This window comes from Amblyomma maculatum, chromosome 11, assembly GCF_055883805.1.
Source record: "Amblyomma maculatum isolate TAMU_Amacu chromosome 11, ASM5588380v1, whole genome shotgun sequence".
NCBI classification, from domain to species: domain Eukaryota; kingdom Metazoa; phylum Arthropoda; class Arachnida; order Ixodida; family Ixodidae; genus Amblyomma; species Amblyomma maculatum.
This window is the reverse complement of record NC_139354.1, coordinates 73,859,953-73,878,007: the sequence shown is the minus strand read 5'-3', so window position 1 is coordinate 73,878,007 and position 18,055 is coordinate 73,859,953. Positions and strand designations below refer to the sequence as shown.

General features: G+C 44.3%; 1 protein-coding gene across 1 annotated transcript; it reads right to left on the bottom strand.

The window, feature by feature from the left end:
- Positions 1–963: 963 nt before the first annotated feature.
- LOC146174167 (uncharacterized) lies at positions 964–17,373 on the bottom strand. The gene is made up of 10 exons (XM_084585335.1): positions 17,190–17,373; positions 15,201–15,295; positions 13,107–13,416; positions 11,792–11,851; positions 9,613–9,678; positions 8,975–9,154; positions 7,333–7,386; positions 5,445–5,539; positions 3,632–3,854; positions 964–1,085 (listed from the first exon to the last, which is right to left on the bottom strand). Exons 1-10 carry the CDS (start codon positions 17,371–17,373, stop codon positions 964–966), a joined length of 1,389 nt encoding a protein of 462 aa, XP_084441461.1.
- Between the last annotated feature and the right edge of the window lie 682 nt (positions 17,374–18,055).

Here is an 18,055-nt window from a genome sequence, read left to right as displayed (position 1 = left end):
CCCTCTGGGTTGTCCTCAACTTAAGTAGAACTCTCTTGGTTAGCCTCCACGTTTCAGCCCCATAGGTGAGTACAGGCAAAATGCAACTGTTGTATACTTTCCTCTTGAGCGATACCGGTAAGCTGCTAGTCATAATCTGCGAGTGCTTGCCAAATGCGCTCCATCCCAATCTTATTCTTCTTGTTATTTCCTTTTCATGGTCCGGATCTGCAGTTACTACCTGTCCTAAGTAGACATATTCGCCTACTACTTCCAGTATTTCGCTACCAAATGTAAACTGCTGTTCCTTCCCGAGGCTGTTTAACATTACCTTAGTCTTCTGCATATTGATTTTCAAGCCTACCTTTCTACTTTTCCTGTCTAGGTCATCAATCATTATTTGCAGTTCATCCCCCGAGTTGCTTAGCAAGGCAATGTCATCAGCAAATCGCAGATTACTGAGGTATTCTCCATCTACCCTTATCCCTAACTGCTCCCATTCCAAGTCTCTGAATACTTCCTCTAAACAAGCTGTGAATAGTACTGGGGAGATTGCGTCTCCTTGCCTAACACCTTTCTTTATGGGAATTTTGTTACTTTCTTTATGCAGAACTATGGTTGCTGTGCAGCCACTATATATATCTTCGAGCACTTTCACGTACGGCTCGTCTACCCCCTGATTTCGCAATGCCTGCATCACCGCCGAGGTTTCAACTGAGTCAAATGCTTTTTCGTAATCAATGAATGCTGTGTATAAGGGCTGGTTATATTCCGAGCATTTTTCTATCACCTGATTGATGGTATGGATATGATCGATAGTAGAGTAGCGTTTCCGAAACCCTGCTTGATCCTTTGCTTGATTACAGTCTAAGGTTGTCCTAATTCTATTAGCGATTAACTATTCTATTAGCGATCGAAAGCCATACTTGCAGGATAAAAAAAATTATTACAGCGCCCATTGGCAGTTGCAGCCGCTGGGAGCTATTACATGTGGGTCCCCTTCCGCTTCATATCACCCAGCTTCTGTGAGAGGTGCTTCCGCACCTGCTTCAGCCTCTTGCTTTTCTCCTCGCCTTCCACGTCGCCCATGTAGACGTGGAAAAGTGCTGCACAGAAGAACAAAGGACATGGCACATTAGAACATAACTTTGTGAGCAACTAGTTGGAAGAATGATAAAGGCAAACTTTATCTGTCATGTAAAGGTGAGAAATAATCCATGTTTTCGCATTACCTGTGCAAATGATATCAAAATGGGCACTGAGGCTCATATCCAGTACACATGAAAATCAGCTCAAGCTTGTTTTGCTTATTTTTTCAAACATTAAAATGACACCAAAGAGGTACGCTGAGAATGCTATTCTTAATTCAAGAATACAGAACAGCACAGGTGAGGGATGCTCAGCATTACCTTCAAATGAAGCGTGATTCAGTGACCAGCTTAGTCCACACACGACCTGAACCAATGTTTCATGCAATGCAGCACAGGGTCAAAAGGTGCTACTGAATGCCTTCTTTTGAAAAAAGGTCACATAGCCGGAGAGTCTGTGCCCGCAAAATGCTATTTATACCCACGAGAGGGCCGCCGCACTCCGGTAAGACTTATACCCTCAACTAGGTAGCTGGCAAATCGAGCAAACAAAAAACATAACCCAAAGGAAGATTCTCAATAATTAGTAGCAGTCAAAATATTTCATAACATATGCTGGACAAATTAAAAGGTGTACCCTATGACCATCAAAACGCATGCGCAGTCTTTATATACATATCGCACATCCCAGGCTAACACAGAAAGGATATACAGTAGCCGACGGGTAATTCGGACTCCAATAATTCGGACTTGTAGGATATTTCGGACTTCAGTGAGGCACCGTCGGTCACCCCATAGAAGCGCATACATATTCGCGATGGATATTTCGGACTTTAAAAGTCCGAAAGTTCGATTTTTCGGACTAATTTCAGTCCCCTGCAGGCCAAAATTTGCCATCTTATCGGCTTTTCGCCGGCGCAACAAGCGCCATCTTGGATTGAGGTGGATTGGCTCTGCAGTTGGATTGGCTTGACATGGTTTCGGTGCCCCATTTTTTCCAGGAGAGGCCCCTGCAATCTCTGCCACTTCGAGGTGGCAGTCGGATTGTCATCGCCGTCAACCTGCTTTTGTCGCCAACGCTGACGCGGGCAGCTATCTCTTTGTGCTTTGTCTCATACGTCCGCCGTGTTGTCACACGAGTTTCTCCGACCGCGTCAACCGAGTGGCGCGCCGTCAATCCTTTGGCCGTTTTGTGATTGCGTCCGGCGGTTCCACCGCTCTGAACGAAAAGTGCCTCATTTTTGCGTGTTTGACGAGCGGTGTGGTGCGCACTCGGGCTGTGGACATGGCCCCGCCAGTGCTGCCGGGTCCGTCAAAGAAGCGTGGGAGCTATTCTACCATGACCCTTTGGTGCAAATACAAGCGCAAATCGTCGCCAGCAAAAGAAATTTGCCGCAAGGTAAAATCGGCGACTTTTTTAAGCCGATTTCCTCTGAATAAAGTGATTTTTTGTGCTTTACGGATTTTTCGGACTGTTCGATTATTCGGACCATTTTTCGGGTCCCTTCAAGTCCGAAAAAACGGTCGGCGACTGTACTGGTGCCACTGGCAGGAAACATATTGCACCCAAATATCCACAAGACATGTGCTCACACGCTTTGTGCAAACCTGATGTTATCGCCAACCTATAATGCAAGAAACGACGAGATCGTAACCGTTTACATTAGCTCCTGCTGAATTTCACGATTTATGCAAGTGCAACATGCCTTTTATCAACTTGGAATAAAAAGCTGCCTTTCAAGAGCTTTACTTCTGAATATACTCTGAAAATACATACCGCAGCAAACCCACGAAATACAGAAAACCCAGCTGTCTTATGCGGAGCACTGAACTTACATCCTAGTTATGCAGCAAATCCACCAATCTTTTCTATGTACGGGTGTACCTATCCACTTTGTTTCCTTAAGTGATGCACTGAGTAAAATTCAGGACATTCATCTCTGCCTTTTAGGGCATGACATGACAGCCTTCATGCTTCCTGCCTTGGCTTCCCTTGCATATCCTCATTTGCATATGTGCTTTCCAACTCATCAAATCACTAATTCATTAATCTGTACCTCTGCTATTCCAGAAAAACTCAACATACAGCAGCAAGCTAAAATATAATGTATTGAGAAACAAAGCTGGTACTGAGAAACAAAGCTCTATCTGAACCAAGCCTTGCAAATGTGCCTGTGTAGCCTAGGAGCCAAAGGGTTCTGAGTTTGATTCCCATCTCAAAGGAGCTACATGAGTTGGCTCCCTATGCCAACTACGCCATGCCATGTGGTCTTGTAAGGCTACACAATTTATCGATAAATAAGTGCCCAGCCATGCCACCTGCAAGAGGTGTGCTCCGATTTTTTATTCACAATGACAGCGCTGGATTTTCTGCACAACAGTACTGTTGCGTTAAAAGGTCTGCATGAGTCAGTTGTTCAACGCTTGACTGCATAGAGTCTAACCATATGACACCAAACAGTTACATGCATCAGCATTGTTGCAGCCCCAATCTCAAGCTTTGCTTCAATTGCAGACGCCTTTTTATCCTTTAGACATTACTGAAAGCAAATAGATAGACTCACCTTTTAGTGCCGAGACCTTTTCTGGTGAAAGGGCAGGCTTCACTTCTGTCATGCCAAGTGACCTCGACTTGTTCGACAGTACCCCAGTGACGCTGCGGCTCCTCATTTGGTCTGGCGTCCAGTAGAGGTGAGCCGCAGCACGACAGAACATTGAGTCAGTCGGCGATTTGAGAAGTACGTCCCACGCACTCCGGTCAATCCATGCATTTGCGCCTGCATACACCTGCAGCGAATTCCCAGAATTTTACATCGGTGCACTAATAGAACTCACATTTCAAGTCCAAATGTTGAGAAACTGTAGAGAAAGCACAAATACATGCATACATACATTTTGCTTTGCAGTAAGCAGTATCTTAAATCATGACAATATTCAGAAAGGTGCAATAGTAGTATACTTTTTATTTGAGCTAGTTGGTTCCTCTTCGATAGTTTATCGGTGCTGCGACAGGGGACGAGGAACAAGAAGAGACAAGACAAGTGCTCGGGGCGAGCGCTTGTCTTGTCGTCTCTTCTTGTTCCTCGTCCCCTGTCGCAGCACCGGTAAAATATCGAAGTAGTATACTTGCTCTTGCTCTTTTCCATGTTCTCTATACACCGTGGTGCACTGGCTTCAAGTGCATGCTTTTTAGAGGCCAGTTTAGCCCTGAAACAATCCCAATCACGCAATCTACTCCTGGAACTACAGCAGTTTTGATTGATAAACACTTCATTGGTGAGGTACAAAGGCGAAGAGGCAACCACAGCCATGGTAACTGATTCACGAGGCAAACTCATATACGGACTAACTATACGAACCAAATGCATCCGCACAGCGGAAGAGGTGGCAGTAGCCCTAGCAATCTCAAGCAAACCGAAGAAAACACAGTTACTGGATAGTCTCGAACTTGTAAGCTGCCTGTCGAGCCTACCAAAACAACAGGATTAATCACATAGCAAACCACAACTACTACTGGTTGACAAAGAGTCTCTAAGAATGCCTGGCTGAGAAGCACTTGGTTACTGAGTGGTAGGTGCTAACATTACGATGCAAGGATTGCAATTTCTTGGCTGTATGAAAAAGGTAGTTAAGCAATTTGCTGAAAATCAGAATGGCAGTAGCAGAGATGGTCGACAATCGGGGGTTGTGAGTGCACTGGCATGAACGGTGGTTGAGAAAGATAAGCTCAGATATCTAAAGCAGGAAAGAGAGGAAAAAGGTGCAGTGTTTGGAAATGATTTCATGAGGTTTAGGGTAGGTTATAAGGTATGCTGCTTATGTGAACTCCAGAGACAAACAAACAGCAAAGTGATTTTTTTGGTAAAAGATGTGAAGGCCGGGAAATTGGGCTAGCTGGGAGGCAAGAGGGCATAGCCAGACAGAACAGAGTAAGGGAGGGAACGCTCTTCATGGAGTGCCCCAAGAGAGTTCATAGAGGCCTGAGAAGCTGATGAGCAAAAGAGAAAAAAAGTCATCTTGAGAAAATGAGAAATGCGAATCTAAGCCATCTGCTCAAGAGTCTTACCAAAGCATGCCAGTGAGATATGGAGGTTTTAAAGGGAAGAAGGTTTGCCTGGTTAAGAATCGTAGTATTGATGCATGACAGGGTGCCGGTGTCTCGGGTTTCACTGAAATAGGAACAAAAATCTTCAGGTGTGGTCAAGGTGGTTGCCTAATATAGCGTATGTAATGCTGTCCTCACCGAGAGCGGAACAGATAGCATTAGCAATCAGGGCCACTTCGAGCTCCCACAGAGTGAAAGGGCAGTCTAGATCTAGATTAGGTTCACCTGTGTAGGCCAGACAGAAAACAGAACAGTAGATAGAAGGCAATTACCTTCCCATCGTCTCGGGTAGAACCTATAATGCTGTCTTGCTCACCAGCCCTGTCGAACTCGCAGCTGCCGTCTTCAGCTTCGATGTCCTCATCACCTGAGGATTTTTGTGCAAGATAAAAGAATTTTAGTAAACCTCAGCAGTAAAGTAAATGACAAGGCAAATTGACTACTGTTGCTTGACACACAGGCCATTCACATTCACATTTAACAAATAAGTTGGCCAATGATTATTGTACTCTCTAATGGGAACTTTTATGGTCTGCCCATTAGATCGACCATGCTTGTCCAACACTTAATTTCAACAAAAAATATACTGTCATGGAAATGTACCCTGAAGAACATGTCCAAGGTAGCTCATTAAAAAAAGTAGTTTTCAAAAACAATTTCAAAACAAATTTGGTGGATAGGTCAGTTTTCAACAGTTTGCACAACCTTCACTTTGAAGCCTTGCAAAATGGAATTATTTGCACCCAGTTTTCCAGCTATATATATATATTGGTACTCCACATACTCCCAATGCGGTAACAGCTATAAAAAAAAAAACAATGAAGCAAAGCAGATTTTGAAAACTTTTCAAATTATGAAGGAGAATACAGTGAAAGCTTGTTAATTCAAATTTTCGGATAATTTGAACTAAACTACTTGGTCCGGCCAAGAACTATAGACATCTGTGTACAAAAAAGCCTGTTCATTCAAAAGCGAGTCGGTTCTGTTACGGATAATTGAAACTTGCGATTAAATACTTAATTCGAGCCCTGTTAATTTGAAAATACAGACAAATACTGTCAGCGCGGTCCCAGCTAATGCCCATGAATGGCTAGGGGCACCACAGATTACGTGAGAGAACTTTTTTTTTCTTTGCGAGAGTCGTTCTTCCTTCCACCCAACAGTCGTCAACGGAAACACATAACACTGGCTTTGAGCATCGTTCACTTCAAAAGGTGTTTGCTGGTTTCGCGCATTTAAATGATTGATTGTCAGCAGACGGTGCCAGCCCCAATCCAGCTCAGCATGGTAACACGAATGTACTGTTCTGAAAACGAGGCTTGCACAACTGGACAAGCACTTGCACACTTGCACTCTGCCATTCCTCCCCCCCCCCCCCCCTTGCCACTAGTGCTAACATCAAAAAGGTAAATACACTATGATGTTACTGCTGGGCCCAATCTTAACACTGCCAAGAAATAAATGCGTTGTGGACCATGATAGCGCAAAACGGAGGGATGCGCTAACGACTAACGCCTTTTTTTTTCTTTTTTTTTTTTCAAATTCTTAGCACAAATTGGGGATGGGAGAATTCATTACGCGAGTGGGTTCGTTATGCAGATAAATATGGTAAATTTACCATAATGCAAATGGTTCTTGTCTGTCTTTTTGAGGCCATTCGATAATTTGAACATCGGATAATCCAAACTTTTTTCCTAGTCCCGCGAAGTTTGAATTAGTGAGCTATTACCGCATCTCGAAAAATATAAAACTCAAAACTAGCAACTTCGTAATATGATTATAGGTCCTTTTGGTAATATCCACACTAAATTTTGACTGCCTGGCAAGCCTAGCTCAAGTTTAAGGGTGCATGTTCATTTGCAAGCAATACACAAGTTGTAAATTGTGAACGTTTACAAAAGTGGCCTATCTTTAATTTCTTGGAACGTGTTCAATCATGAGCTTTTGCATGTTGCGTTACTTTTGTTTTTCAGGGCATAAAATAATGGATATGACCCTGTTAGCAGTATTGCTCCTACAGATAGGCAGCTGGTTGGAAAGACAGAGTCCAAATTTTAAGCAACCAAAAAGTCGGTGAATAGAAAAGAACACCATTTGTTTTTGCACTAACATGTTTGTAATCATATATGCCCCTAAAAAGACTCAGCAATGTTTAATTACCTTCATCTGGGCTTTGCCATGACTTCCTGAATCTGCCATGCACACTTGATAGATCTGCCACAAATAATATTAAGAACTTGTCACTGCACGAATAAACTGAAGAATTGAAGAACTATTCACAGACTGAATGGTCACTTCAGTTGGGCATGAGCTTTCTACCTGCCGCTCTGGCCATAGTAGCAATTCTGAGATATAGGCAAGAAACCAAAGGGCGTTCTGAAGTATCATTTCTGAAAGCTGGAAAGAAATTGAAGAAGGCCTTCCTTTTCTACAGGACTTTCAAAATTTGAAACGCATCTTGTTCGCAATCAAGGGTATTTTCCAACATGGAGACTTATCTGGCACTCCAAAATCAGTATGGAACTCGCCAGCTCAAAAAAACTAGACTTCGGACAGCACAGGCTGGTATGTGGACACGCCAGATCGGCTATGATTTTTATGGCCTGCTGCCACTACTAAGACGCACTCTTCAACTGGAGTGCACAGTCATTACAAATAGTAGACTTCCCTATCTCAAGCCAACACATCATGGCAGTGGAAAATCTGCACATACTAAGTGCCATGCTTTCTTTCCCCTAGAAATCTTGCCACAAGAATGTATTATCTATATGGATGCTGCCATACTAGCTGTAGATGCAACTCAACACATATACACAGCCTGGTTCAACCAAACTATTCGTGCACAGGACTACCAACATCACACCACCAACTTTCTGTTCCAGAGTATGCAAGCCAAACTGCAAGTGGTATCTCAATTCAGCCCTGATGCATGACAATGATACATATCATCTATACAGACTTGCAAGTAACATACCGAACCAGTTCCAATGTACACTACAGCATTCACGCCACTTTCTAAGACTATGATTTACTGGGTCTCCGCAGATTCTAATCTGCCAGGCAACAAGGAAGGTCTATCGACTAGCACGTGCATATCTACTCTTCATGCTAGCCAAGACCTAGCTCCTGCTTATACACAAACAATATGCTGCCAAGCTCCTCGAGAAGCCGACCTTATATTTCAGCGCAAAATAAATTGCTCTCGCTGCTCTGGCACCTTGCAACCACAGCAACCCCTTTCACCTGACTTCTCACTTAAGCAGACTATTACATTTTGCAATATCAAAATGGTGATGCCGCTGACTCCACATCACCACCACCCCTTGCTACACCAGGGCTGACTTAGAACACCTGCTCTGGGACTACCCCAGATGCACGCTCTCCAGCAACGCACCCTGAACACTGTACCACTGGGACTTCGGCCAACCTCTCTCTGGTTCTGGGCACGTTCCCCTCTCCCTTACCAAACCAACTCGCTCCACAGCAGTGTCTGTAGGACGCAATACTATAAAATAAACATTTAAAATCAGTCATGCTCCCAGTATTTCTGTCAACCTTGCCAGAGGCCTCTTTAAAATGAGGTTCCTGAGATTGAGCCTGCCAGATTGTAATAGAGAAAGTGAACACCTAAGAGGGCTTGACTAATGCGTGGTGAATGCATGTAACAGTAATGACAACGCACATATTGCTTGGACCAGAGTTTCCTGCTTACAATGTTTGCTTGTCCAAGCCAGGATATTAGTAACAAGCCCTTAATTAGCCCGGCAATAGCGATCAAACACTGCATAACAAGATTGCTCACCAAACATGTCTTGGCCATTGTTGCTGGCCACTGCATCAGTGCATGGCAATACCGGATGCACTGATGTCATTAGTGCAGGCAGTGACGGCACTTCTGGATGCACTGCTGGCATCACTGCCTGCAGTGATGGCACTGCTGGAAGTATTGCTGGCATCACTGTAGGCACTACTGGAGGCTGTGCTGTAAAATTGATACCCTGATTACACATTCACACACAAACGTGTACATTTAAACATAAATCCTTAAACTAGGACATGCCTTTTCTGCACTGTGTCTACACATCTTTTGCGGCTATAAATTCAACAATAGGTTACACATTCTGTCCCTATGCCACACAGACATGCTCTTACGGCATGGTTAAAGCAATGCTTTATACCTGCGTTGCGCCTGGTAACATGGGCAACATATATGACATTCTTCCTCCCTAGCGTGCTCTCGTGGATAATGGCAAGACAGCAAATAATTAACATCTACCATCTACCAAGATAAATCATGACTAACTAGTGTTTTTACATGTCATGCTAGGTTTACCCACATTACACCTCCGCAACTGTTTTCCTTTTTCCAGCGTTTAAGCAATGTATTTTGAGTGGAAGCAGCACTATTACTAGAAACTGGCATGACTAGAAACTGCTTACCTGAATGATGTGGGACATTGTGAGTGGCTGCAGTCTTGGTCAAGGTGGCAGGTATCGCAGTCCGTTCTGCAACATTGATATTGTTACGGGGATGTACTTAATGTGACGGCACTGCGATGGGCTTAACTGGACGCAAGACTTCGGTAGCCGTGCAGAATCCGCTCTCTCAGCGTCGTTTTCTTTTTCAACGCTTCGTCGTGCCTGCGTTCCTTGATCGTCGTCTTTGTCAGTGAGCACATCACTTTGGTCTCGCGTTTCCCGGTAACACTACCCCCCTCGGCAAAAGGCACCGTCCCGGTGCGTATTAGTCGTGCGGTGTGGAGGGGGAGTAATATGGCTTGAGGCGGGCGATATGTACAATTTCGGAAGTGGGTTTAGCAGTCGGTGACTTTGGGTGGAGCGGTGCAATCTCATAGGTCACGTCGGTCACAGGGCGTAGTACACGGTAAGGACCCGTGTAGTGGGGCAGAAGTTTCTGCACAACCCCACACGACGGCACGGAAGCCAGAGCAACACCAGAGATCCGGGAGGATAGTGCACATCGCGGTGGTGAGCGTCGTAGCGGCGTTTTTGAGCTTCTTGAGAAACGGTGAGATTGTGACGAGCAATCTAGCGAGCAGCGTCGGCTCGGGCGATGGTATCGCGGGCATAGGTGGTGACGGGGCCAGCGGCGGGAAGCAAAGTGTCGAAGGGCAGTAAGGGGTCTCGTCCAAAGAGAAGATAGAATGGAGAGTACCCAGCAGTGTCATGACGCGAAGAGTTATATGCAAAGGTGACAAATGGCAGACTAATATCCCAGTCGCGATGACTGTCGGATACGTACATTGCGAGCATGTTTAAACCTTTTAAACATGTTTAAACAATATGTTCAAACAATATGTTTAAACCTTCAGATCAAACATTCATATGAGATCTGTAAAAAGCAAATGGTGTCTATATGTATGTCACGAAATCGGCGCACCTTTTTATTAAGGCAGCGTGACACCGCATTAAAGGTTCGATGTCTTTCAAGAAACGGCTTCCTCCCAACGCGAGGAGAGCGCGTAGCGTTGTACGCATCGGTGTCACCCTCTTTCTCATCACTCGGCGATGACGGTGACTCAACCGGCCAGAATGTGCTCATCCTATCTAGATTTTTTGACGACGCATAGCCAATGACGACACGGGGCTCGACGGGAGGAAAAGTGAACGCTTCAACAAGCAAAGTTAAGTGTGTGCGTGCAAGCCTCGGCATGCTGGAACAGACAGACGCGGCGCGCCCTATTAATGGAGGTCACGTCGCTTGTGTCAATCAGTCAGTGTGTGAACTAGTATTATGACGTGTTCGCAAGTGCTTCTCCTCAACTTCCGGGAATCACCCGCTGCTGGCAAGCCCAGACCTGCAAGGGAGCGGCACTCGTCTTGCATGACGGCCACATCGTGACTCTCAAGGCGTCGGACTGCAACAGAGCCCGGTGAACAATTTGGTGTTTGTTTATTTGACTCTCACGTGTATTCTGTATTGTAAAGCCTTTGTGTTATTAATACCTCTTTAGCTGAATGCTTAGCGTTGTTTTCTGCGAACCTCTCGTCTGTGCATTTTTAGTGTTCATGTGTAATCCTCTGTATTGCCTCTTACAGTATATAAAGTTTTGTTACTTCTGACTCTGACCCTTACTCTGGCTTGAACCAGCGAAAGCTGGGCACCAAACGGCCACCCCCTTCTGTCACTACAAGGTACTTAAATTCCGGCTGAGCTTGCCACGCAAGTCGAGGGCATCTCCTTTACGACCGGGACAGCTACCCCCACTCACTCTAAGGGTGTCTGGAAGTGTGCGCACCATTAAGGACGCATCGTTAATAATATCTACCACATACTAATTTAATAAATCTTTTTGGAACAAAAGGCATGAAGTTAATGAGGCAAACATAGCTGTTAATATGAAAAGCAAGAGTTTATCACAAGAGTCTATTCTTTCTAATGAGCTACAGGCCTTGTTGAACTTCCTAGGCTACCTGTATTGCACAAAATTTTGCAATAGTCTTACACAAAGCATCTGAACTCTTAAGAAATTTGCTATGTAATTGGCCTTTACTGAAAAAGAAATATATATTTCAAGCTTATTAGAAAAAAATCATGCTATAAGCAAGACCATTTGCTAAAGCAGTATTGATAAACTTAACCATGCACTTTCCTCACCTAGATCCCGCAGGTCATCATGCCTGGCTGCAGGAGTAGCTGGTGGTGCTGGGAGCATTGCTGTAAAAGTGACACATTTACATTCACTTTCATGCATCATAAATTACATTTGGGTAGGACCCCTAAGAGGCAAGGTATCCACACTGACATTGAGATACACACAGAATAATTTGGAGCGCTACCCAGGTAGCCGCTTGGTGGCGAAACATGGTAATGCAATTAACAGTCAAACCTTGATTACAGCTGTGCTGCTCCTACTTGGGAAATGCTAGGGGCCTTCTCGGCGTTGCAGAAGTGAGGGGTATGTGATGAGATAACTCATGCTGCACTGCGTTTACAGCGAGTCACATTTTGGCTCGCGGACTGTGGCAAGTATGCAGCCTTCTCAGTAACGATGCTGTGCAAGTTCAGCAATCATGCCCCAAGACTCATTCAGTGTTAGTTACGCAAGCTTCATTACCCCTCACTTCCCTGTGTAACACCGACAAATGGTAGTCTAGGTCTGCTAGGGAATGAGGCTTGAGGCTCACTTGTTAAGGAGGCCACGCATGCACAGATTGTGGCTGTATTTGTCTGCCGGTGGCCACCTGTGTGGGGCTCTGAACAAATTTGTGAGTGCCTGTACAGGCCAACAACGCTAACACAGGGGCCAGTATGTTGATCATATTTGGAGACTTGCGCAATTCTAGTTGAGTTGCCCAAGGGGGAAGATAAAACAAAACACACGACACAAGCGCAACACTTCTATCCATTCCATTGTATAATCCTGCAAATCTGTACAGGCCATTTCATCAATTAGATTAAGACAATAAAGGTGCCGTTTTAAGCACCACTGCTACCCAGCCACTGCAGTATACCAGATAAGCAAAACAAACAGGATTCCAGATGTGTTCGTAAAGCTCACTTGCCTTTCTTTTTCTGAGCCCGTTCAGGAGGTGCTGCACTAACGTGCACATCCATCGATGCTGCATATATCACCCTGCTTTCTGAAATTTTGACGTAAAAGGTCATGTTAGATGCTATGCATCTCAAAGGCAACATTTAGCACCACATTATAATATTCAACTTTGTTCTTTTCATAAAAAGACAAAGACCTCTGCCATTATCTATCGATCCTGCCTCGAGTTTGAACATGCCACTGCAGTCCCATTTTCCTTCACAATGTGCTTTAATGGGAAGTTAACTCCAGAACTCCAACTTATGTTGTCAGCATTATTAATACTAATACGTTTTCTCCCAGTACTCTTAAAGCATCCCATTATCTGCTTGCCAGCTGACTTGTCCATGCTTGCATGCAACCAGATTATACACTCACCAGATGAAAAAATTTTCTGTATTAGGCTCTTCTGCAGCTCAATGTTGAGTTGGCGAAGTTCTTTTACTTCGGTTTTTAATTCTTCACACTCAGCTGTGCAGCTGCTAAGTCCATTAGCAGCAGCATCCTTCTCTGCGAGCCGTTGCTTAATTATTCCTAGCTCTTTGTGCAGTGTGCGCACCTCTTCTTCTAAGGCTGCACATCTGCACTTGGAGGTTTCCTCTTGTATGTTGTCCTCCATTGAATCCACAAGCTCCATCTCATGCTTCCGCTGCACCTCCTCGCGGAGCTTTTTAGTTGGCTGTGCTACCTGCAATCATAATTGATCAGGAGTGCCCACATGCAGCTTAGAAATTCCACTGGAATGTACTCACATATTCCTGAGTTGGCTTCTTGAAAAAAAAAACTGAAACCACCATGAGCCATAAGTATCTGTTGTGAACAAGTCATGATCTCATTCCATTTGTCATGCATGCATACCTTGAGCTAAATACAGCTTACATATGCCTCATAGAACAACATAAGCAGCGAGTGCGACACTGCATCTACAATGGTACAGCATCTAGTGCTCCCTTCCTTTTCATTGATTTTTGGAAAGGGCTCATATCACTTAGCGTTATGCAGTTTATGAACAAAGTGTCATTTTAACTACTATTATAGCCAATAATTGTGAAAAAAAGTGTTTTTCCAATAATGTCTAATATCAGCACTGCATTAGCTGGAGCATGGCCACTGGCAACAAGCAGTTTCAGGCAGCTGTTCTTGCCATTAAAAAATTGCTCAGTATGGTATCTAGAAAATTGCATCCTGTGCCAGAGACAACATAGGACTTGCTGCATTTGTCTACCTAAATATTGGCCCCATCTTTGTGCACTGCAAAAACCAGTGCAATGAAACAGTAGTAATCAGCCCAACTAGAAACAATTCTTTTCCTCAGTATTTCTCAAATGGGGGTCCGTGAAGAAATTGTCTGGGTCCGAGGTACCCATGCCCACAAAACAAAGAAAAAGGCTGCGTGAGAGCTCTAGCCTGGCTAGACAGTTTTGCAGGGTTAGTAGCTTTGACTCAATTTTGAATGAAGCTCTCTCCCATAACCGTGGCACCACTCTGCATAAAATTGCAAGCCCCCCCCCCCCCCTCTTCCTTTCTGGGAAATATACTGTACCTAACCCACAACTTTGAAAAAATCCCCAGAGTTGACCTTTCAGCGTTTTAAAGATCAACAAATAAAGTCCGATTTAATAAGGGGGCCTGAATGTGCAGTAAAATTTGAATATGAACACCTGTGAATGCAAAACGAATAAACACAAGGCAAGACCTGCATTATTCCCCTAAGTATCAACTGTCATCTTTTAATAAACTACAACAATCTCATAATCTAACCATGACATAATGATAGCTTTCACAGTTAAAGGCTAACTATACTCAACACTCTCGTTATAAAAGGCTGGTCAAGCCTATAATCTACCTCTATCAACACCTTGCTCAACACCTTTGGTTTTGCATGCACTGACATGCCAAAGAATTGACAAAAAAAAAGAAAAACAATTCCAAACTGTGCTTGCCAGTGTTGCACCTGCATCTCTAGCAATCGGGCTGATCAAATATAAGTGCTCACAAACTCGTGTCTTCAGTTTAGATAAAAGCATGATAATGTCACATATGTTGGGAGGATTAATGTCGACCGATAAATAATTGTTCTTTGTGGCAGATGATAGATACCTATTACAAAATAAAAGGTGGACATCTTGTACAATGACAGCTTATAAGGCCAAAATGCTCATACTTTAAACCAATTTTTTATACAGCAGGCTGATGTTTTCACACTTCTTAGAAAGTGCCACATCTTGTGAAAAAGAATCACTTTATTAGTAGAGATATGTCATTTTTCCCCATTTAAGAAGCAGATCTGACATCTGTGCTTAGAACTCACATCATACCTTTGCATCTGCATCCATCCCATCCCCCTTACTGCCACCATTTGGTCTCCAGCAACATAGACGGGACACTGGCATGGTAAGAAGAGTGCTGCTGTTTTGCAATCTAGCATTAGGATATGAAACAATTTACAGTAAACAAGGTGCAGTTACCAACCTTTTCCTTTTCTCTGCTCGTCCTCTTCATGCTGCTGGGTAGTACTGCCCTTTTGCGGCGTTTCTCTGCATGGTTCGCCATTTCCTCTTCCGTTTCTGCAATAGCAGAAAGGTGGTTTAGGTAACCAAAGCAGGGCGATCAGCTACTGAAATTTCTTTCAAAACAGCTATGGCAAGAGGCACAACTTGGGGTTGCCACAGTCAACTTGACCTCGAATAGGCCAGCACGGTGTGCAGTGGTCTGCAATTGTGGTGCACGGAGTAGGGCCACGAAGTGCCCCCAACAGAGCTTGTGTGTAGTGCCACCTTATGTATGAAAGCTTCATGGCAAGCAGTGCAGCTAGCAAGGCATCGTTCATAATGAAGTAATAATGAAGTAATTACTCATTAATATCCAACAATGTGCAGCCACATGACTAGTACAAAGGACACCTTTCCAGCTTCCATACAAAAATTGCAAAATCTCTCCTGGTTCAAGGGTTGAACTTGTGACCATGCTTAACTGGGACCATCACTACTATTCGAGTTTACCAGGACAGCTAGCATAAGGTAAGGACGATCAAATTGGTCAACTCGTGGCAAATTGGTCAATTTGCTCTTGCCCTACCATATGCTATTCATTCTGCTTAGCTCAGTAAGTAGAGTGACTGCCCCAGTCAGGTAGTGCAAGTCCAAACGCTGAACCAGATTGCACTTCCCTTCTAATATTTTAGAATGTTTCTGTGAAAGCTGTATACTTTTCCCTTGTAGCTGTAATGGCTGCACTTGTGTCAATACTAATGAATAAGTACTCTCTTACCGCAAATGTTTAACTTGGGGAACTCCCCTAAACATTGGAGTGGCCATTCAGGATCTACAATCAATTTGGAGTGTTTCAATGGGGAATAGCTTTCACACTTGCTGACATGAATTTCCACCTCAAACGCAAAAGTAACAAGCCCTCAAGGCTCTATTGCCAAATCCAAATTATATGAATTTAAAATACCTGAAAACCTGAAGGCAATAGAGGCAGTGTATGTGTGCCTGCGAAACACAAAAATACACTTATCTAGAAGTGTTTAAGCGTACGGATATGACGTCAGCAGTTACTAAGCAAATGTTGCAATCGGTAGTTTTCTGTGTGTTCAAGAACTCTTCATCCCACAGTCGGCACCAAAATGCCAAAGCCAATGGTCTAGCTCAGTTAATGTATGTATTCATGTCACAGGTTGGCATGTGCACTGACTCATGAGTCCACATGTAGTTGAGTGTAAGTTCGAATGAGTTGATATCACTATAGTGGTTACTGTAAATGTGAGTGGGCATGAGAGCAAGTGGTCATGAGTATAATTAAGTGAATTGCCCTATATGGTGCCGACCGTATGCTTCAAGTTACACATGTGCTGGAAAAAACTAAGACATGGAATTCACAGGCAACAGCATTGTCAAGAATGATATGACATGAGCCGTGGTATATATAGCTTTATAGATATGTTGCCCTACATGCACGAGTACGCATTTTGCAAATAGAAGATTGCAGAATTTGCACTGTGTTACAGAATTCGAAGTCCACACGCGGTTTATTTTTTCTGGCTAATTAGTATTTCTTTAACGCCAGATTGTTTACTGAAGTTCATATAGGCAATACATGCGTACGCATGCAGTTTTGATCAGGTTCATATATGAGCTATTCCGCTGCAGCTAGCTCGATCACTTCCCAATCTCAGCTATGTATGTACACGCGACAGCATCAAGTGTGCCCCAATGGAAATCTCTCGACGGCACATGTGCACAATTACGAGACGAACTGCACAGTTTTTGTATAAAACAAAATAAGGGATCTATCCACTCGCGCGCAACACCCAGGTTACTTCACATGCGATGAAATGCACCGTGAGTCGCGCATCACATCGGCTGTGCACGTCACTTCACCAGAGCTCACTATGGCAACCTAAATTGTACAAGGCATAATGCGCGCGCGCGGTAAATAATGTATACGTATAACACTTACCGGTCAGATGCAGAATTCTCGCGTCGTAATAGCCTCCTTGGGTGGTGTCGTTACCATGCCAGTAGGCCTGATATGTTTTTGCTGCATCAAAATCGGCCACATTGTTCGGAGAAAAGTGCTCGATATCAGTATGCTGAACCACAGCTACCGTTAAGTCACACCGGTATTCGACTAAACAATACATGTCGATCTTGATGATGGCCTTAAAGCGTGTAGAAACACCGAAAGCAGTACAAGCGAAGAAACAAACAAAGACGGTCAGAGCGAGCAGCGAGCGACGATGAGCGGGCAGAGGACTCAGAGAAGCGAACACGCCCATCTTAGTGCCGTTAGCACCGTTAGAGGCAGGGCTGGGCGGGGCCGGTGTGGTGCATTCCCGTCGTGCAGCGCGCGCTAGCAGACGACGCTGTTAACACAGCAATACGTACTTCCCTCCTGCAATGATCAATAGCAAGACTCTACGAATAAAAAAAAAATGCGTGCGGTCGGCCTTATTATCTCGATGGCCTGTTTCATCCCGCGGGCTGTAAGTGAGCCGCGCGCTGCTCATGCTGAGACACTCGGCGCACGCAGCGCACGTTCCACCGGTGTGCGCGCGTCATCGTGTCTGACGCCACTTCCTATGCTCCAGCGCAGAGGCAGTGTTTCATGTGTCTCAGCCGAAGACACCGAACCAACCTAACTTCCTTCATACTTCCGTTAGCTTCTTTTATCCTTCCGTTAGCCAAACACCGCATCGATCCTTTTGTCCTCTTGCGATATTTCTAGCTGCTGAGAGATAGCCTTTTCATTCTCAGTGGAACCGTGTCTACGGTAAAAGTGCGCGAAAGGCTGGCGCTCTGTACGCGGTGAACTCGCTTTATTTT